At 54.3% G+C, this 19,809-nt stretch overlaps 1 protein-coding gene and 2 long non-coding RNA genes across 4 annotated transcripts; all 3 read right to left on the reverse strand.

The window, feature by feature from the left end:
* Positions 1–1,249: 1,249 nt before the first annotated feature.
* On the reverse strand, positions 1,250–14,918 carry LOC142604744 (uncharacterized). 2 transcript variants are annotated; one of them, XM_075773461.1, is made up of 5 exons: positions 14,834–14,918; positions 4,971–5,125; positions 4,441–4,529; positions 1,802–2,017; positions 1,250–1,456 (listed from the first exon to the last, which is right to left on the reverse strand). In XM_075773461.1, exons 1-5 carry the CDS (start codon positions 14,872–14,874, stop codon positions 1,289–1,291), a joined length of 669 nt encoding a protein of 222 aa, XP_075629576.1. In that variant the 5' UTR covers positions 14,875–14,918; the 3' UTR covers positions 1,250–1,288. The 2 variants fall into 2 exon arrangements, with proteins under 2 accessions (XP_075629576.1, XP_075629575.1); XM_075773460.1 differs by lacking the exon at positions 14,834–14,918 and adding an exon at positions 5,314–5,617.
* On the reverse strand, positions 7,664–8,990 carry LOC142604757 (uncharacterized). The gene is made up of 2 exons (XR_012838595.1): positions 8,929–8,990; positions 7,664–8,214 (listed from the first exon to the last, which is right to left on the reverse strand). It is a non-coding gene; the product is annotated as an uncharacterized LOC142604757 (long non-coding RNA).
* Positions 14,919–18,058: 3,140 nt separating the features above from the next.
* On the reverse strand, positions 18,059–19,384 carry LOC142604756 (uncharacterized). The gene is made up of 2 exons (XR_012838594.1): positions 19,323–19,384; positions 18,059–18,609 (listed from the first exon to the last, which is right to left on the reverse strand). It is a non-coding gene; the product is annotated as an uncharacterized LOC142604756 (long non-coding RNA).
* Between the last annotated feature and the right edge of the window lie 425 nt (positions 19,385–19,809).

Here is a 19,809-nt window from a genome sequence, read left to right on the forward strand (position 1 = left end):
AATCACAGAATGGTTTGGGTGGGCAGGGACCTCACTGACGGAGAGTGGCTGAGCAACTTAATCTGCCAGTTCCCTCAGGACCCGCGGATGCATCTCATCAGGTCCCATGGACTTGTGCACCTTCAGGTTCCTTAGATATTCTCAAACCTGATCTTCTACAGTGGGCAGATTCTATGATTCCATAGTATTTAAATCTCTTTGAGAGGTAACTTCTAATTTCTAGGTCAACCAAATAATGCTTTTTGGAGCATTTTATTTCTGCCTGCACACATGCCAACTGCCATGTACTCCCACACCCAGAGCTTTTGATCACCGTGACGGGTTCTAGATGCAGCTTGTCCCAACCCCCCGTCAGAAGCTCATTGCCACTGCTGCTCCCGGAGGACACGGGCTGCCCCGCCCCCTCCTGCCCCACAGGAACCGCCAGATCCTCTTCATGGCCCCGCAGGAATGGACACTGCACCACCTCGCCTCACCTCACCTCACATCGCCTCTCCCTGGGGAGCGGTGGCAGGCAGGATTTGGCGGGTGCTGCCGGGTTCCAGACGCAAACAGAGGAGCTGAGCCCCGAGCTGGGGCACCCATCACCTGTTGCCGCCTGTATCAGCGGTACCCACACTACCTGGAGGGGAGAAGAGTCCCGCTGCAGTAGGGGGGCACAGCCCAGAGCCATCTGCTCCCCATCGAGGCCGGCACTTCCTCGCTGCAGCATTGGTGTCGAGGCTGCTGCTTCCCTGGAGCCACCTCTGCTGAAGGCTGCCAGAGGCTGCCCTTCTGTCGTGTTGCTCTTCCTTCCTTTCCACTCTCTCCTGTGGTGCTTTGGGGTAAATGGCCTTGAACGTTGTCGATACTCCTGCTGGGTCTCCGTCTGCGCTGCTGCCGCTGCAGGCAGGGAGAGGCAATGGGCACTGGCGTGTCAGAGCTACCCCCTAAGAGCACGTCTGCAGTCAAAAGGGATCCGTTTGGTGCCTTGCCTTTGGGTTAGACTCTTCTTTTGAAGCTGGGATTACGAAGAGGCCCAAGGAACGGCAGCCTCCAGGGGCCTGATGCTTTTCTTGGCTTCCCCGTGGGCTGAGGGGGTGAGCGCCGAGTGCTCTGTCGGAGGCTGAAGTCTGGATTCGGGGCCCCCTTGCCAGTACCCGGTGGAGACAGAGGATGGGGATGGGCTGGGAGCTGGGACTCGGGAAATGAGAGAGGGATCCCAGGTGGAGTCACCCGGGGTAAAAGCCTTAAATGCTACACGCGTGCACGCAAGGACTCTTCCCTCCAGGCCAGGCAAATAATGCTATTATTTGGAGCTTTTTATTTCTGCCAGTTGCCGCGCGGTCTCCTCCTGCATGCTCCATGCTCTCTCCAGGTCCCATGTCAGAACTCTAATTGTCTGCATCAGTGGTTCTTTCCAAGAGGTGTCAGTGGTCTTGATCTCTTCTCTTCTGGCTTGAGCGGCTGCCTGTGTCTAAAGCAGAGGGTGCAACTTCAAGAAACAGGAAGAGAAAGACAATGCCCAGCCCTCTCAAACAAACCTGCTCTTGCTGCCATTTTTATATTTTAACAGCCTACAACGCTATATGGAGGAGGATGAGGAGAAGGCTGCGTATTCTTCAGGCACACGGGTCCCACGACGCACACAGCAGCACTTTGACGCAGCCTTCTGCAGCTCCCCAGCTTCCCCACAGGAAAGCCGAACCCACCGCACTAACAAAGAGAACTAGATGCCCAAGACAAAACACCTAAAAGGCCATGACCGCAGCCACAAGTGAACGCAACGCCGACTACACATACAAATGGTCCGGGAACTGACCTGCAGACGTGGAGTGAGACCACGCATCTCTCTGTCTGCTTCTTGCGCTCGCTGCTCCCACTGTTTTCCATACAGCGCTGTTGTGGCATGACCCTCCTCAGGAGTCGCCAAGCGATGCGGCAGAAGAGCCACCAGCTCTCGCAGCTCCTGATTTCTGGCTTCGAGCTGCAGAGATATTTCGGACTCCAACTCCAGCTGCGCGGAGAGCTCGCACATCTGTACGCGGGGAAAAAACAATCTGCCTTAGGCTCTGTGGGGCCTACAGCCTCTGCGAAACTCCATCAAATGTATGGACCGTGATCATGGCTGTTATCAATCCTCTGCGTTTGCATTTCAACCCAGGGAAAAGCCCCTTGGATGTCTGAACGTAAGCACGCCTTTTGGGCCCTTGCTGACAAGGCCGCTGCAGCTTCCATCCGTCCCTCCCTTCCAAAACGGCAAGCACGGCAAAGGCCCTCGACTCCTTCTACAGCATCAGAAGGCCCCCGTGCCTGTGAAGATGCTCTTTTGCATTTCATGGCATTCCCTGCATTTCCTTTTGCTTCCATCGCACTCCTGTTCTGCCCCGTTCCTTCTCATACGCACACCCCTGCGCTAATGCCGGGGGCGGGCAGCGTGGCGGGAGGAGACCAGAGGTTCAAGGCCTTCCTTTTAGAGGGAGGGTGAAGCCTGGCTTACGAGACAAAAAGGCAAACCAAAGGTTACTTTCCTTCCCCCCAAACCACCACTACCAGGGAACTAGACGCCATCTTTGTGCAGAGGCCGAGAGAAGAAAAACCGTGCAAAGAAAGCAGCCCGGCCCAGAGACGTTTGGGAGCGCGTGGCTTGCGATATCGCACCACCATGGCCACGACCTTTGGATGGTGTCGGAAGAGTCTGGAAAGCGCACAGCTGCTTCGTTCTTCCCCACGCAGGTGCTGCCCCCAACCCACCACTGCTTTGCCCCTCAGCCTCCACACAAGCTCCCTGAAGAGCCGGCTGAGTTTTACAGGGCGAGAGGGGAGGAGGCAGGAGCTAAAAGCACCCTCTGGTCTGGACAACAATTGTTAAGGATGTCGAAGCTCGTAACGTCCTCAGACAAATCTCTCCTGCATTTGTTGCCCGACTATTTTCTTCTCTCCCGGCCCTTGAAGGAAAGGAACAGCTTCCTATATGCTAACACGTTGACAGACTCGGTATACCTTGGCCTTAGCCTTGTCCAAATCCTCTTGCAGGACGGAGTTTTCTTGCTTCAGGTAATCCCGTTGGCGTGTGCAAGCTTTCAGTGAACCTTCTGCTGTCAACAGCTTTCTGAAAGCATCGGCGAGCTCTCCTTCCAGCTGTGCCACTGTTCTCTAGGGCAACAACGTCAGAGGAGTGTGAAGAAAGAGGTAAGAAGCCAAAATCTCTATTTTCACTGTCAGCTACTCGATAGTTCATATACCGAGATCACTTTTCTAAGTGCATCGCAAAGCGGATTGTCCACGGGAAGAAGATGGCATCTGCACAGCTGACGATCTCTGCCATCCTTGGCAAGTGAAGACAACTAAAGAAATGTCATCTCTTAAGGAAGATTCCTGTTTCACAGCACGTTCTTCTCAGAAGATGCTGAGACTGTGCCCTGGCGGGGTCATGCTTGTTTCTTAAGATAATGCCAAAACCGAATCGGGTGCCGACGCAAGCGCTGGAGTTGTCCTGCGGCCCTTTCTCCAGCGATCAGAGGCAAGGCTTCCTATAGCCGACTCTGCGTATCAGCCTTTACGCTCTTCTTCTGCTACGCAAACAAAAACCAATGCATGCCTAAGCATTTCTATGTACCTACGTGTCCATAAGCATGCCTCAGGGCTTGCCAGGACCTTCCGCAATTGCCACAAAACCAGGACAAACCAGAACCAAGCTGAGTGATGGACTCCCAGGCACATACCTTGTACCTGGCGACTTTTAGAAGCACCAGATAGCCTTGGGAACTGCTCCCCTTTAAGTCAGTGCTCACCTCCCCTCTTCTCCTACTTTGTCAAAGGCATCACTCACCATTTGTTCCTGGGCGGTCTTGTTCTTCATGTCTTCCAGCTGCTGGCGGAGTAAAAGGTTTTCACTCCGGAGCTGGGCCAGTTCGTTTGCCTGACTCTGGGTCTGACGCTCATGCCCTTTGTTTTCCAGCCTGCTCGCTTTTCTTTCAGCTTGGCTCAGCTTCAGACGGAGTAAAAGGTTTTCCCTCTGGAGCTGGGCCAGTTGTTGCTGCAGCCGTTCCGCCTTGTCGATGGCATATTTTTTCTCTTGCTCTTTCTTCAGGTGTGGAGCACGCCGCTCCTTTGCCTGCCTGTGTACACTGACACCTACTGATGTCCTATGGCTTCCAGTGCTCAGGCGGGAAGGGCAGGGATCCAGCCCCTCCGTTGGTATTTGGGCTCTGACGTCTTCTGCCTGGTCAAAGTTAAAGAACACAAACGGACACAACTTAGGAAACGAGCTCGAAACAGGAGATAGCGGCAGCATTTCATCTAACCAGAAGAGGACTGTCGCCAACGTGACGTCAGATGATCAAAGAGTTTTCAACAACTCTGCATGAGACATTATTCATGGAAAAGTCTGATGTGGCATTAGCGTGCAATATAATCCGATAACAAAGACTCTAAGTTAAAATCTTTGGGTTTACATACCTCTCCACCAAAGCTCTTGATCTCCTCGGTGGCTTCTTCATCTGCTTGCAACTTAGGGAGGGCGGACTCCAAGTATACGGCAAGCTCGTCTATATTAAAACCAGATATTTTTGGAACTAGAGTGAGCGAATACAACTCCTTGATGCCTAGAGCGCTTTCCAAATCGTCATGCTTCCACACACAATCTTAGCACAAACGCAGGCCGCAAAGCCATGAAATCCTAGCGAGCAACCTATCAAAATGCGGATTCAAAATCCATCTATTTTCCTGCTTGGGAATTCGTTTCCCCCAGTGTACGCGCCTTTTCTGTATGCCAGGGAGATCACTCAAAGTGACCCCAAACGAGCCCAAAAGGAATCAGTCTCTTGAGAATTCTGCTTTCCAGGGACAACGTCTGGCAGTGCATTTTTTGCTGGATCATAAGCAACACCACATCAGCATTTCCAAATTTCCTGTCTCCATGGCAGCCTGCCGAAAGGGCAGGCCACAGGCCTTTTCCCCATCACCTCCTCCACGCTGGGGAGTCCTACCTGTGCTCCACCAAGTGGGTGAAAGCAACGTAACTCCAGCAGCTCCTGCCCCGTGGGGAGCGCTGGATGCTGACACCTCTTTTGCTTGGCCTGGAGCAGCTTCTCCCTCGCTTTCCTGCTCCCAGGGGTCCACTGGCCATGCATCAGGACTGTGCCTGGAAAGACAGAAAGCACATCCAGTTGTACACCCTGCTTGTGGCAGTGATAACGGCCCCTTCCTATTCCGCCTTTCCATATTGACCTCCCTTGAGAACGAGCACCCACAGGCACAAAGCTAAGCCCTGGGGGAGGAAAAAAGCCCAGGAGTCTCCCAAAGAGCACCCGCCTGCTGGGGCCCCCTTACCTGTCGTCCCTGTCCTGGCACTTCCTGTCGCGCTGCTTCACCAGTGGCTGCACTGGGGACAAGTCGCTGGTGGCGGCTTCCTGGCGCAGCTCGTCCAGGCCCTCCGGCTGCAGCTCATTGCCACCACTGCTCCCTGAGGACACGGGCCCCACCCGCGCCCTCCTGCCCCGCAGAAACCGCCAGATCCGCTTCATGTCCCAGCAGGAATGGACACCACTGCCTCGCCTCACCTCACCTCTCCCCGGGGAGTGGTGACAGGCAGGAGCTGGCGGGCGCTGCCGGGTGCCGGCCACAAACACAGGAGCTGAACCCCGAGGAGCGGCAGGGCACGGGCAGGTGCCTACGGGCTGACCAGCACCGGCACCACTGGCACCAGCAGCACCAACTTCACCAACTCCACCAACAGCACTGGCACCACCAGCACCAGCAGTACCAGCACCACCAGCACCGGCACAGCACCGGCACAGCACCAGCAGTACTTGCACCAGCAGTACCCCCGGCACAGCACCTGCAGCACCAGCAGCACCAGCAGGTACTGTGTGTGCAGGGCCTGTGCCAGTACCCCAGGTCTAGTGAATGTGTACGCTGATGTCATGAATGGCTCCGTGACATCATAAGGCGCTGGTGGCTGGGTGGGGCCAGGGGAAGAGGTCGGGGGGCAGAGGGGCGCGTGCTCAGAACCTCTCTGCCACACACAGGCCATGTGGCCAAGGGAAACAGCCCCAGCGCACTGTGTCCAGGGGCACAGGGGTGCCCAAGGCCACCTCTCTGAGGCTCCCACCTCCCTGCACGCTCTGCGGACCCACTGTTCTCCTCTCCCAGCACCTCCGCAGCGCTCGCCTGCGTGGGAGATGGATGGGCTCGGCCGAGCAGGCTCTCGCCAGCAAGGCTGCCTGGAAGCACAAGAGACGGTGGCTGGACACCCCCATCTGCCTTTTTGTGCTTCCTGGGCTCCCAGCGTGAGTTCTGGGGCACCCTGGACCCCTTGGTGTGCCTCTCCTCGCATCCCTGGAGCCCTGAGTGTCCCTCTGAGGGCACCCCAAGCCCCTGGTGTCCATTCTGGGACGCCCCTACACCTCGGTTTGCTGTCTGGTGTTCCCAGTCCCCCCGAGCGTGCCTTTCGGTGTGCCTGGGACCCCTGCGTGTGCCTCTGGGGTCTCCCCACACCCCTCAATGTGCCTTCTAGGGTGCACGGCATCTCTGCATGTGCCTTTCGGTGCACCCAAAATCCCTCGGTGTGCCCTTTGGTGCACCCTGGAGCCCTCTGTCTGCCTCAGGCCCCTCAGTGTACATTTTGGGCTGCTCCGAGACCCTTGGTCAGCCTGTCGGGTTCCCCTGCGCTTGTCGATTTGCCTTTTGGTGCTCCCACGACCCGTGCCTGTGCCTGTCGGGGTGCCCCCGTCCCCTTAGGGTGACTGTCGCTCTTCTCCAGTGCAATTGGTGTGCGACTCAGGAGGCCCAGAGGCCCTAAGGATGCCTTTCTGAGCACCCCAGTGCCCCTTGGTCTGCATTTCAGGCCACCCCAACTCCTTGGCCTGCCTTTGGCTGCAGGCTTGGCAGTGGAGCAGGAGAGAAAAGAATCACAGGATGGTTTGGGTTGGAAGGGATGTTTAAAGCTCGTCTAGTCCAAGCCCCCTGCCGTGAGCAGGGACATCCTCAGCTAGATCAGGTCGCTCAGATCCCCACACAACTGGACCTCGAATGTTCCCAGGGATGGGGCATCTACCACCTTGCTGGGCAACCTGTACCAGTGCCTCACCCCCCTCAGCATAAAAGGTTTCTCCGTTATATCTAGTCTAAATCTACCTTTGTTAATATAACAAAAAAGGTAGCTTTTAGTCTAAAAAAATTGTCCTATTGCTACAGGCCCTGCTAAAAAGTTTGTCCCCATCTTTCTTATCAGCCCCCTTTAATTCCCCCCAGCACCTTCTCCAGGCTGAACACCCCCAACTTGCTCAGCCTGTCTTCATAGCAGAGGTGCTCCAGCCCTCTGAGCGTTTCTGTGGCCCTCCGGGCACACTCCAATGCCCTCCAGATTGATTTTTGAGGACTTCTATCCTTCCTGCTCTGAGCACTCAGATTTCTTTGGTTCCCCCTCCTGCAAACTGTGATTCCTAGTCATCCCATGTCCTCCTGAGGATGCACAGATCTCTTCCATTCTCACTCACGTGCACTCAGATCCCTTCTCTCCCCCACAGCTCACACTCTCATCCCTTCTGATCCACCTTGTTTCATTCTCTGGATGTTCAGATCCCCTCCTTTCTTCTCCACACACGCTCCTATTCCATTTCCCTTGTCCCCTCCCTCTCAGCGGGCACGTGGCAGGGACCGGTCGGGGTCAGACGGTACAGAAGGGAACTTTTCTGAGTTTATTCGCAAAGCTTGCAGTTTTTGACTGGACAAGGAATTTGGGTTCAGGGGGAGATAAGCTTCACCCTAGCCCTCCTCCGCTTCACTGAATTGATCTACAAATTCCAGTCTCCAGGTGGATCTGAGATGATGCACACAGACAGCTGCAGTTAGGGAAGTTAAAACAAAAGCTGTTGAATAATTTCACTGAAATATATCCCAGAAATCACCAGGTCAGTCCATTTGGCAATTCTTGCCCTGCAGTCCTTGCCATCCCATGGCAACAGGAGCCCAAAACCTTGCAGTCCAGCTAATATTTTACAAACATATTTCCCCGTTTAGAAGTTCTCGGAGCTGATGCTCTGACTCTCCTCTTGCAGCTGGGAGGCTGTGGTGTCTCCAGGCGAAGCTACATTTAGGTACCCGATCTCAGAAGGTTGAGAGGGGGATAAGCAAAAGGATGAGTCTTGGCTTTCGGCTTCTCCTTCAGGCTTCGTGTCTTGCGTGGCCTTCAGGATGCTCAGAGAGTCTGGCGGTTCTCGCGATGGGAAACTGAAAACAAATTTCCTCTCTTAAGTCATTCTGCAAACTCATCTGACCCTCGGCCACCTGCACGGCCCCAACGCTCCTCCCAACGTCTCTGCGAGGCAGTGCAGGGCCATGGTCAATGCCTTTCGCTTGGACTAAGGCTTCGACGCTCTTCCTCCAGGCAAGTAGCTGATGGCCCTCGTCTACCTCAGAACGTTCTCTGACTTGCAACAGACTATCCGTCACCCTCCATAGCACCCAGAGGCTGCGAGCAAACCCACTGCGCTGGGTCTCCAGCAAGCAAAGACCACATCTGCAGAGTCTGTCTGCCTCCCGCTTGCCCGTTTTGGCACAGATCGTGCTGCTCCTGGCTACGCAGGTGGAGAAATAGCTCAGGCTCCCTCCTGCCCCATAGCCTGGGACGTGGGTCACAGCTCCGGGCAGCAGTGGTCCTCTAAGCCTCATAACCTCTGGTGTAAAGACACTCGTCCAAAACCGCTGGGCACCAGGCTGATTTCTAAATCCCACAGCGTTCCACAAGAGATTTTGAAAAATTTACTTCTCCATCCCCTTAGTTTCATGGAGTCGTTTTAATACCATTGTCTCTATAATTTGACCAAAAAAAAAAAAAGAGACCCTTGGAGGTGAAAGCACAGGGTGGAGCAGCCAGAATGCTCAACTTCTCCCTCACCACACGCAGAGAGGCATTCCCTGCCTCCTCCTCTTACCCCACAGTACCTGATACGGGGAGATGGCAACACCTTACTCTGGCGTTCAGAGAAGTTAACACTCTTCGAGTCCTGGAAGGAGGAACAGAGATTTTCAAAGGAGGACATGCTTGTCAGACCCCAAATTTCAACATACAAACTTGGTATTCAAAGTCACCCCAGTTCTCCCTGTGAACTCCAGCCCCACAGAGGTACCAACCATAGATTTGTCCTTTGGGTCTGAATTTAAACTTACCCCCCCCCCCCAACCCCCCAAAACCCCTAACTAGCACAGGTGAAAGAAACAGAAAGAAATAAGCCACAGTGGAACACACAAACAGCTCTTTCTGTCAGGCCCCAAACAGCACTTTCGTCCTTAACAGCTCATTTCCAACCAAATTGTGTTCCCTCCAAATTTCAAAATGTACCAATAAGCTTCCAAATCCACCTGTTTTATTTGAAGAGTTGTTGAAACATCATCTTTGACTTTCCTGGATTTTTTTCTCCATTTCTCCCCCCAGAGTTCTTCATTCACTTGGTCAAGCCGAAACAGAGTTGTTAGGTGAGGCATATCTTCATTCAGGTCAATGTAGTCGATATTATCGGTCAGCTTGGTCTGAGGTTTTTTGGCTCGCAGGAGTAACATTCCCAACCACACAGCTCTGGGTTATTTCTCCTGATTTTAGAGCTAACTTTAAGACTAAGGTCTTTTAACAACTCTAAATCTGCAAAAGAACCAAAGTGAGAAAGGATCTCATGGTGCAGCAGCTCGGGGATGGAGCAGTATGGCAAGTGCACCGGGCTTTCAACTCCCCACAAAGTCCCTCCTCACCGACAGAGCCGTTGCAATCTGCTGTGTGTTTGGTGTCCCTTTCCATCCCTACCGAAGGATTGATTCATCTGTTCTCCAGCACCCTCAGCTGCAGCTACAAACACCAACCCTCATTCAAGATTTCAAGGAGCGTCTGGACGACCCTCATAGTCATACAGTTTAATATTAGGAAGTCCTGCAAGGCGCAGGGAATTGGACTTGATGATCCTTATGGGTCGCTTCAAACTTGAGCTATTCTATGCTTCTATGATTCATTTGCAGGAGACATCAGTTCCTGCAATCTGTCTGCTGAGACCAAGCCCTCTCAGAGTCTCACCTCTGTGTTGGGAGCATGGATACTCCTCAGTGCGCGCTGCGAGGTGGGCACAAGGCCAGAGAGCTGGAGTTTGCTCTCGTGCAGCTGCACGTTCTCCTCGTCCAGGATCTTCACTCTGAGCACGTCAGAAATACAAGGCCCAAGTTATTTTCCTTCCGGCCACACTATGTTTTCAAAGGGGCATCTTCTTCTTCACCCTCAGACTCCTTGGCCTCAGCTGTACGGCAAGGGCTTTGATGGGGAAAGCAGCTAATTACATTCCACAGCAATTAGAAGCCACAGCACTACTGACAGGGGCACAGTTCAGGCTTTCCTCTGGATTTGTCAGGAGAAACCATAGAATCATAGAATCACAGACTGGTTTGGGTGGGCAGGGACCTCACTGATGGAGAGTGGCTGAGCAACTTAATCTGCCAGTTCCCTCAGGACCCGCGGATGCATCTCATCAGGTCCCATGGACTTGTGCACCTTCAAGTTCCTTAGATATTCTCAAACCCGACCTTCTCCTACAGTGGGCAGATTCTATGATTCCATAGTATTTAAATCTCTCTGAGAGGTAACTTCTAATTTCTAGGTCAACCAAATAATGCTTTTTGGAGCATTTTATTTCTGCCTGCACACATGCCAACTGCCATGTACTCCCACACCCAGAGCTTTTGATCACCGTGACGGGTTCTAGATGCAGCTTGTCCCAACCCCCCGGCAGAAGCTCATTGCCACTGCTGCTCCCGGAGGACACGGGCCCCCCCGCCCCCTCCTGCCCCACAGGAACCACCAGATCCTCTTCATGGCCCCGCAGGAATGGACACTGCACCACCTCGCCTCACCTCACCTCACATCGCCTCTCCCTGGGGAGCGGTGGCAGGCAGGATTTGGCGGGTGCTGCCGGGTTCCAGACGCAAACAGAGGAGCTGAGCCCCGAGCTGGGGCACCCATCACCTGTTGCCGCCTGTATCAGCGGTACCCACCCTACCTGGAGGGGAGAAGAGTCCCGCTGCAGTAGGGGGGCACAGCCCAGAGCCATCTGCTCCCCATCGAGGCCGGCACTTCCTCGCTGCAGCATTGGTGTCGAGGCTGCTGCTTCCCTGGAGCCACCTCTGCTGAAGGCTGCCAGAGGCTGCCCTTCTGTCGTGTTGCTCTTCCTTCCTTTCCACTCTCTCCTGTGGTGCTTTGGGGTAAATGGCCTTGAACGTTGTCGATACTCCTGCTGGGTCTCCGTCTGCGCTGCTGCCGCTGCAGGCAGGGAGAGGCAATGGGCACTGGCGTGTCAGAGCTACCCCCTAAGAGCACGTCTGCAGTCAAAAGGGATCCGTTTGGTGCCTTGCCTTTGGGTTAGACTCTTCTTTTGAAGCTGGGATTACGAAGAGGCCCAAGGAACGGCAGCCTCCAGGGGCCTGATGCTTTTCTTGGCTTCCCCGTGGGCTGAGGGGGTGAGCGCCGAGTGCTCTGTCGGAGGCTGAAGTCTGGATTCGGGGCCCCCTTGCCAGTACCCGGTGGAGACAGAGGATGGGGATGGGCTGGGAGCTGGGACTCGGGAAATGAGAGAGGGTCCCAGGTGGAGTCACCCGGGGTAAAGCCTTAAATGCTACACGCGTGCACGCAAGGACTCTTCCCTCCAGGCCAGGCAAATAATGCTATTATTTGGAGCTTTTTATTTCTGCCAGTTGCCGCGCGGTCTCCTCCTGCATGCTCCATGCTCTCTCCAGGTCCCATGTCAGAACTCTAATTGTCTGCATCAGTGGTTCTTTCCAAGAGGTGTCAGTGGTCTTGATCTCTTCTCTTCTGGCTTGAGCGGCTGCCTGTGTCTAAAGCAGAGGGTGCAACTTCAAGAAACAGGAAGAGAAAGGCAATGCCCAGCCCTCTCAAACAAACCTGCTCTTGCTGCCATTTTCATATTTTAACAGCCTACAACGCTATATGGAGGAGGATGAGGAGAAGGCTGCGTATTCTTCAGGCACACGGGTCCCACGACGCACACAGCAGCACTTTGACGCAGCCTTCTGCAGCTCCCCAGCTTCCCCACAGGAAAGCCGAACCCACCGCACTAACAAAGAGAACTAGATGCCCAAGACAAAACACCTAAAAGGCCATGACCGCAGCCACAAGTGAACGCAACGCCGACTACACATACAAATGGTCCGGGAACTGACCTGCAGACGTGGAGTGAGACCACGCATCTCTCTGTCTGCTTCTTGCGCTCGCTGCTCCCACTGTTTTCCATACAGCGCTGTTGTGGCATGACCCTCCTCAGGAGTCGCCAAGCGATGCGGCAGAAGAGCCACCAGCTCTCGCAGCTCCTGATTTCTGGCTTCGAGCTGCAGAGATATTTCGGACTCCAACTCCAGCTGCGCGGAGAGCTCGCACATCTGTACGCGGGGAAAAAACAATCTGCCTTAGGCTCTGTGGGGCCTACAGCCTCTGCGAAACTCCATCAAATGTATGGACCGTGATCATGGCTGTTATCAATCCTCTGCGTTTGCATTTCAACCCAGGGAAAAGCCCCTTGGATGTCTGAACGTAAGCACGCCTTTTGGGCCCTTGCTGACAAGGCCGCTGCAGCTTCCATCCGTCCCTCCCTTCCAAAACGGCAGCACGGCAAAGGCCCTCGACTCCTTCTACAGCATCAGAAGGCCCCCGTGCCTGTGAAGATGCTCTTTTGCATTTCATGGCATTCCCTGCATTTCCTTTTGCTTCCATCGCACTCCTGTTCTGCCCCGTTCCTTCTCATACGCACACCCCTGCGCTAATGCCGGGGGCGGGCAGCGTGGCGGGAGGAGACCAGAGGTTCAAGGCCTTCCTTTTAGAGGGAGGGTGAAGCCTGGCTTACGAGACAAAAAGGCAAACCAAAGGTTACTTTCCTTCCCCCCAAACCACCACTACCAGGGAACTAGACGCCATCTTTGTGCAGAGGCCGAGAGAAGAAAAACCGTGCAAAGAAAGCAGCCCGGCCCAGAGACGTTTGGGAGCGCGTGGCTTGCGATATCGCACCACCATGGCCACGACCTTTGGATGGTGTCGGAAGAGTCTGGAAAGCGCACAGCTGCTTCGTTCTTCCCCACGCAGGTGCTGCCCCCAACCCACCACTGCTTTGCCCCTCAGCCTCCACACAAGCTCCCTGAAGAGCCGGCTGAGTTTTACAGGGCGAGAGGGGAGGAGGCAGGAGCTAAAAGCACCCTCTGGTCTGGACAACAATTGTTAAGGATGTCGAAGCTCGTAACGTCCTCAGACAAATCTCTCCTGCATTTGTTGCCCGACTATTTTCTTCTCTCCCGGCCCTTGAAGGAAAGGAACAGCTTCCTATATGCTAACACGTTGACAGACTCGGTATACCTTGGCCTTAGCCTTGTCCAAATCCTCTTGCAGGACGGAGTTTTCTTGCTTCAGGTAATCCCGTTGGCGTGTGCAAGCTTTCAGTGAACCTTCTGCTGTCAACAGCTTTCTGAAAGCATCGGCGAGCTCTCCTTCCAGCTGTGCCACTGTTCTCTAGGGCAACAACGTCAGAGGAGTGTGAAGAAAGAGGTAAGAAGCCAAAATCTCTATTTTCACTGTCAGCTACTCGATAGTTCATATACCGAGATCACTTTTCTAAGTGCATCGCAAAGCGGATTGTCCACGGGAAGAAGATGGCATCTGCACAGCTGACGATCTCTGCCATCCTTGGCAAGTGAAGACAACTAAAGAAATGTCATCTCTTAAGGAAGATTCCTGTTTCACAGCACGTTCTTCTCAGAAGATGCTGAGACTGTGCCCTGGCGGGGTCGTGCTTGTTTCTTAAGATAATGCCAAAACCGAATCGGGTGCCGACGCAAGCGCTGGAGTTGTCCTGCGGCCCTTTCTCCAGCGATCAGAGGCAAGGCTTCCTATAGCCGACTCTGCGTATCAGCCTTTACGCTCTTCTTCTGCTACGCAAACAAAAACCAATGCATGCCTAAGCATTTCTATGTACCTACGTGTCCATAAGCATGCCTCAGGGCTTGCCAGGACCTTCCGCAATTGCCACAAAACCAGGACAAACCAGAACCAAGCTGAGTGATGGACTCCCAGGCACATACCTTGTACCTGGCGACTTTTAGAAGCACCAGATAGCCTTGGGAACTGCTCCCCTTTAAGTCAGTGCTCACCTCCCCTCTTCTCCTACTTTGTCAAAGGCATCACTCACCATTTGTTCCTGGGCGGTCTTGTTCTTCATGTCTTCCAGCTGCTGGCGGAGTAAAAGGTTTTCACTCCGGAGCTGGGCCAGTTCGTTTGCCTGACTCTGGGTCTGACGCTCATGCCCTTTGTTTTCCAGCCTGCTCGCTTTTCTTTCAGCTTGGCTCAGCTTCAGACGGAGTAAAAGGTTTTCCCTCTGGAGCTGGGCCAGTTGTTGCTGCAGCCGTTCCGCCTTGTCGATGGCATATTTTTTCTCTTGCTCTTTCTTCAGGTGTGGAGCACGCCGCTCCTTTGCCTGCCTGTGTACACTGACACCTACTGATGTCCTATGGCTTCCAGTGCTCAGGCGGGAAGGGCAGGGATCCAGCCCCTCCGTTGGTATTTGGGCTCTGACGTCTTCTGCCTGGTCAAAGTTAAAGAACACAAACGGACACAACTTAGGAAACGAGCTCGAAACAGGAGATAGCGGCAGCATTTCATCTAACCAGAAGAGGACTGTCGCCAACGTGACGTCAGATGATCAAAGAGTTTTCAACAACTCTGCATGAGACATTATTCATGGAAAAGTCTGATGTGGCATTAGCGTGCAATATAATCCGATAACAAAGACTCTAAGTTAAAATCTTTGGGTTTACATACCTCTCCACCAAAGCTCTTGATCTCCTGGGTGGCTTCTTCATCTGCTTGCAACTTAGGGAGGGCGGACTCCAAGTATACGGCAAGCTCGTCTATATTAAAACCAGATATTTTTGGAACTAGAGTGAGCGAATACAACTCCTTGATGCCTAGAGCGCTTTCCAAATCGTCATGCTTCCACACACAATCTTAGCACAAACGCAGGCCGCAAAGCCATGAAATCCTAGCGAGCAACCTATCAAAATGCGGATTCAAAATCCATCTATTTTCCTGCTTGGGAATTCGTTTCCCCCAGTGTACGCGCCTTTTCTGTATGCCAGGGAGATCACTCAAAGTGACCCCAAACGAGCCCAAAAGGAATCAGTCTCTTGAGAATTCTGCTTTCCAGGGACAACGTCTGGCAGTGCATTTTTTGCTGGATCATAAGCAACACCACATCAGCATTTCCAAATTTCCTGTCTCCATGGCAGCCTGCCGAAAGGGCAGGCCACAGGCCTTTTCCCCATCACCTCCTCCACGCTGGGGAGTCCTACCTGTGCTCCACCGAAGTGGGTGAAAGCAACGTAACTCCAGCAGCTCCTGCCCCGTGGGGAGCGCTGGATGCTGACACCTCTTTTGCTTGGCCTGGAGCAGCTTCTCCCTCGCTTTCCTGCTCCCAGGGGTCCACTGGCCATGCATCAGGACTGTGCCTGGAAAGACAGAAAGCACATCCAGTTGTACACCCTGCTTGTGGCAGTGATAACGGCCCCTTCCTATTCCGCCTTTCCATATTGACCTCCCTTGAGAACGAGCACCCACAGGCACAAAGCTAAGCCCTGGGGGAGGAAAAAAGCCCAGGAGTCTCCCAAAGAGCACCCGCCTGCTGGGGCCCCCTTACCTGTCGTCCCTGTCCTGGCACTTCCTGTCGCGCTGCTTCACCAGTGGCTGCACTGGGGACAAGTCGCTGGTGGCGGCTTCCTGGCGCAGCTCGTCCAGGCCCTCCGGCTGCAGCTCATTGCCACCACTGCTCCCTGAGGACACGGGCCCCACCCGCGCCCTCCTGCCCCGCAGAAACCGCCAGATCCGCTTCATGTCCCAGCAGGAATGGACACCACTGCCTCGCCTCACCTCACCTCTCCCCGGGGAGTGGTGACAGGCAGGAGCTGGCGGGCGCTGCCGGGTGCCGGCCACAAACACAGGAGCTGAACCCCGAGGAGCGGCAGGGCACGGGCAGGTGCCTACGGGCTGACCAGCACCGGCACCACTGGCACCAGCAGCACCAACTTCACCAACTCCACCAACAGCACTGGCACCACCAGCACCAGCAGTACCAGCACCACCAGCACCGGCACAGCACCGGCACAGCACCAGCAGTACTTGCACCAGCAGTACCCCCGGCACAGCACCTGCAGCACCAGCAGCACCAGCAGGTACTGTGTGTGCAGGGCCTGTGCCAGTACCCCAGGTCTAGTGAATGTGTACGCTGATGTCATGAACTGGCTCCGTGACATCATAAGGCGCTGGTGGCTGGGTGGGGCCAGGGGAAGAGGTCGGGGGGCAGAGGGGCGCGTGCTCAGAACCTCTCTGCCACACACAGGCCATGTGGCCAAGGGAAACAGCCCCAGCGCACTGTGTCCAGGGGCACAGGGGTGCCCAAGGCCACCTCTCTGAGGCTCCCACCTCCCTGCACGCTCTGCGGACCCACTGTTCTCCTCTCCCAGCACCTCCGCAGCGCTCGCCTGCGTGGGAGATGGATGGGCTCGGCCGAGCAGGCTCTCGCCAGCAAGGCTGCCTGGAAGCACAAGAGACGGTGGCTGGACACCCCCATCTGCCTTTTTGTGCTTCCTGGGCTCCCAGCGTGAGTTCTGGGGCACCCTGGACCCCTTGGTGTGCCTCTCCTCGCATCCCTGGAGCCCTGAGTGTCCCTCTGAGGGCACCCCAAGCCCCTGGTGTCCATTCTGGGACGCCCCTACACCTTGGTTTGCTGTCTGGTGTTCCCAGTCCCCCCGAGCGTGCCTTTCGGTGTGCCTGGGACCACTGCGTGTGCCTCTGGGGTCTCCCCGCACCCCTCAATGTGCCTTCTAGGGTGCACGGCATCTCTGCATGTGCCTTTCGGTGCACCCAAAATCCCTCGGTGTGCCCTTTGGTGCACCCTGGAGCCCTCTGTCTGCCTCAGGCCCCTCAGTGTACATTTTGGGCTGCTCCGAGACCCTTGGTCAGCCTGTCGGGTTCCCCTGCGCTTGTCGATTTGCCTTTTGGTGCTCCCACGACCCGTGCCTGTGCCTGTCGGGGTGCCCCCGTCCCCTTAGGGTGACTGTCGCTCTTCTCCAGTGCAATTGGTGTGCGACTCAGGAGGCCCAGAGGCCCTAAGGATGCCTTTCTGAGCACCCCAGTGCCCCTTGGTCTGCATTTCAGGCCACCCCAACTCCTTGGCCTGCCTTTGGCTGCAGGCTTGGCAGTGGAGCAGGAGAGAAAAGAATCACAGGATGGTTTGGGTTGGAAGGGATGTTTAAAGCTCGTCTAGTCCAAGCCCCCTGCCGTGAGCAGGGACATCCTCAGCTAGATCAGGTCGCTCAGATCCCCACACAACTGGACCTCGAATGTTCCCAGGGATGGGGCATCTACCACCTTGCTGGGCAACCTGTACCAGTGCCTCACCCCCCTCAGCATAAAAGGTTTCTCCGTTATATCTAGTCTAAATCTACCTTTGTTAATATAACAAAAAAGGTAGCTTTTAGTCTAAAAAAATTGTCCTATTGCTACAGGCCCTGCTAAAAAGTTTGTCCCCATCTTTCTTATCAGCCCCCTTTAATTCCCCCCAGCACCTTCTCCAGGCTGAACACCCCCAACTTGCTCAGCCTGTCTTCATAGCAGAGGTGCTCCAGCCCTCTGAGCGTTTCTGTGGCCCTCCGGGCACACTCCAATGCCCTCCAGATTGATTTTTGAGGACTTCTATCCTTCCTGCTCTGAGCACTCAGATTTCTTTGGTTCCCCCTCCTGCAAACTGTGATTCCTAGTCATCCCATGTCCTCCTGAGGATGCACAGATCTCTTCCATTCTCACTCACGTGCACTCAGATCCCTTCTCTCCCCCACAGCTCACACTCTCATCCCTTCTGATCCACCTTGTTTCATTCTCTGGATGTTCAGATCCCCTCCTTTCTTCTCCACACACGCTCCTATTCCATTTCCCTTGTCCCCTCCCTCTCAGCGGGCACGTGGCAGGGACCGGTCGGGGTCAGACGGTACAGAAGGGAACTTTTCTGAGTTTATTCGCAAAGCTTGCAGTTTTTGACTGGACAAGGAATTTGGGTTCAGGGGGAGATAAGCTTCACCCTAGCCCTCCTCCGCTTCACTGAATTGATCTACAAATTCCAGTCTCCAGGTGGATCTGAGATGATGCACACAGACAGCTGCAGTTAGGGAAGTTAAAACAAAAGCTGTTGAATAATTTCACTGAAATATATCCCAGAAATCACCAGGTCAGTCCATTTGGCAATTCTTGCCCTGCAGTCCTTGCCATCCCATGGCAACAGGAGCCCAAAACCTTGCAGTCCAGCTAATATTTTACAAACATATTTCCCCGTTTAGAAGTTCTCGGAGCTGATGCTCTGACTCTCCTCTTGCAGCTGGGAGGCTGTGGTGTCTCCAGGCGAAGCTACATTTAGGTACCCGATCTCAGAAGGTTGAGAGGGGGATAAGCAAAAGGATGAGTCTTGGCTTTCGGCTTCTCCTTCAGGCTTCGTGTCTTGCGTGGCCTTCAGGATGCTCAGAGAGTCTGGCGGTTCTCGCGATGGGAAACTGAAAACAAATTTCCTCTCTTAAGTCATTCTGCAAACTCATCTGACCCTCGGCCACCTGCACGGCCCCAACGCTCCTCCCAACGTCTCTGCGAGGCAGTGCAGGGCCATGGTCAATGCCTTTCGCTTGGACTAAGGCTTCGACGCTCTTCCTCCAGGCAAGTAGCTGATGGCCCTCGTCTACCTCAGAACGTTCTCTGACTTGCAACAGACTATCCGTCACCCTCCATAGCACCCAGAGGCTGCGAGCAAACCCACTGCGCTGGGTCTCCAGCAAGCAAAGACCACATCTGCAGAGTCTGTCTGCCTCCCGCTTGCCCGTTTTGGCACAGATCGTGCTGCTCCTGGCTACGCAGGTGGAGAAATAGCTCAGGCTCCCTCCTGCCCCATAGCCTGGGACGTGGGTCACAGCTCCGGGCAGCAGTGGTCCTCTAAGCCTCATAACCTCTGGTGTAAAGACACTCGTCCAAAACCGCTGGGCACCAGGCTGATTTCTAAATCCCACAGCGTTCCACAAGAGATTTTGAAAAATTTACTTCTCCATCCCCTTAGTTTCATGGAGTCGTTTTAATACCATTGTCTCTATAATTTGACAAAAAAAAAAAAAGAGACCCTTGGAGGTGAAAGCACAGGGTGGAGCAGCCAGAATGCTCAACTTCTCCCTCACCACACGCAGAGAGGCATTCCCTGCCTCCTCCTCTTACCCCACAGTACCTGATACGGGGAGATGGCAACACCTTACTCTGGCGTTCAGAGAAGTTAACACTCTTCGAGTCCTGGAAGGAGGAACAGAGATTTTCAAAGGAGGACATGCTTGTCAGACCCCAAATTTCAACATACAAACTTGGTATTCAAAGTCACCCCAGTTCTCCCTGTGAACTCCAGCCCCACAGAGGTACCAACCATAGATTTGTCCTTTGGGTCTGAATTTAAACTTACCCCCCCCCCCAACCCCCCAAAACCCCTAACTAGCACAGGTGAAAGAAACAGAAAGAAATAAGCCACAGTGGAACACACAAACAGCTCTTTCTGTCAGGCCCCAAACATCACTTTCGTCCTTAACAGCTCATTTCCAACCAAATTGTGTTCCCTCCAAATTTCAAAATGTACCAATAAGCTTCCAAATCCACCTGTTTTATTTGAAGAGTTGTTGAAACATCATCTTTGACTTTCCTGGATTTTTTTCTCCATTTCTCCCCCC

This window comes from Balearica regulorum, chromosome 21 (genome assembly GCF_011004875.1).
Source record: "Balearica regulorum gibbericeps isolate bBalReg1 chromosome 21, bBalReg1.pri, whole genome shotgun sequence".
Classification (NCBI taxonomy): domain Eukaryota; kingdom Metazoa; phylum Chordata; class Aves; order Gruiformes; family Gruidae; genus Balearica; species Balearica regulorum.

What these genes read in the sequence shown, in the direction of transcription:
- LOC142604744 (XM_075773460.1), bottom strand. Translation starts at nt 5,507, where the DNA reads ATGAAGCGGATCTGGCGGTTTCTGCGGGGCAGGAGGGCGCGGGTGGGG. An exon ending in TGCCAGGACAGGGACGACAG is followed by an intron (nt 5,126 to 5,313) that starts GTAAGGGGGCCC and finishes CTGTCTTTCCAG; the next exon opens with GCACAGTCCTGATGCATGGC. An exon ending in TCAAGAGCTTTGGTGGAGAG is followed by an intron (nt 2,018 to 4,440) that starts GTATGTAAACCC and finishes CCCCGCGTACAG; the next exon opens with ATGTGCGAGCTCTCCGCGCA.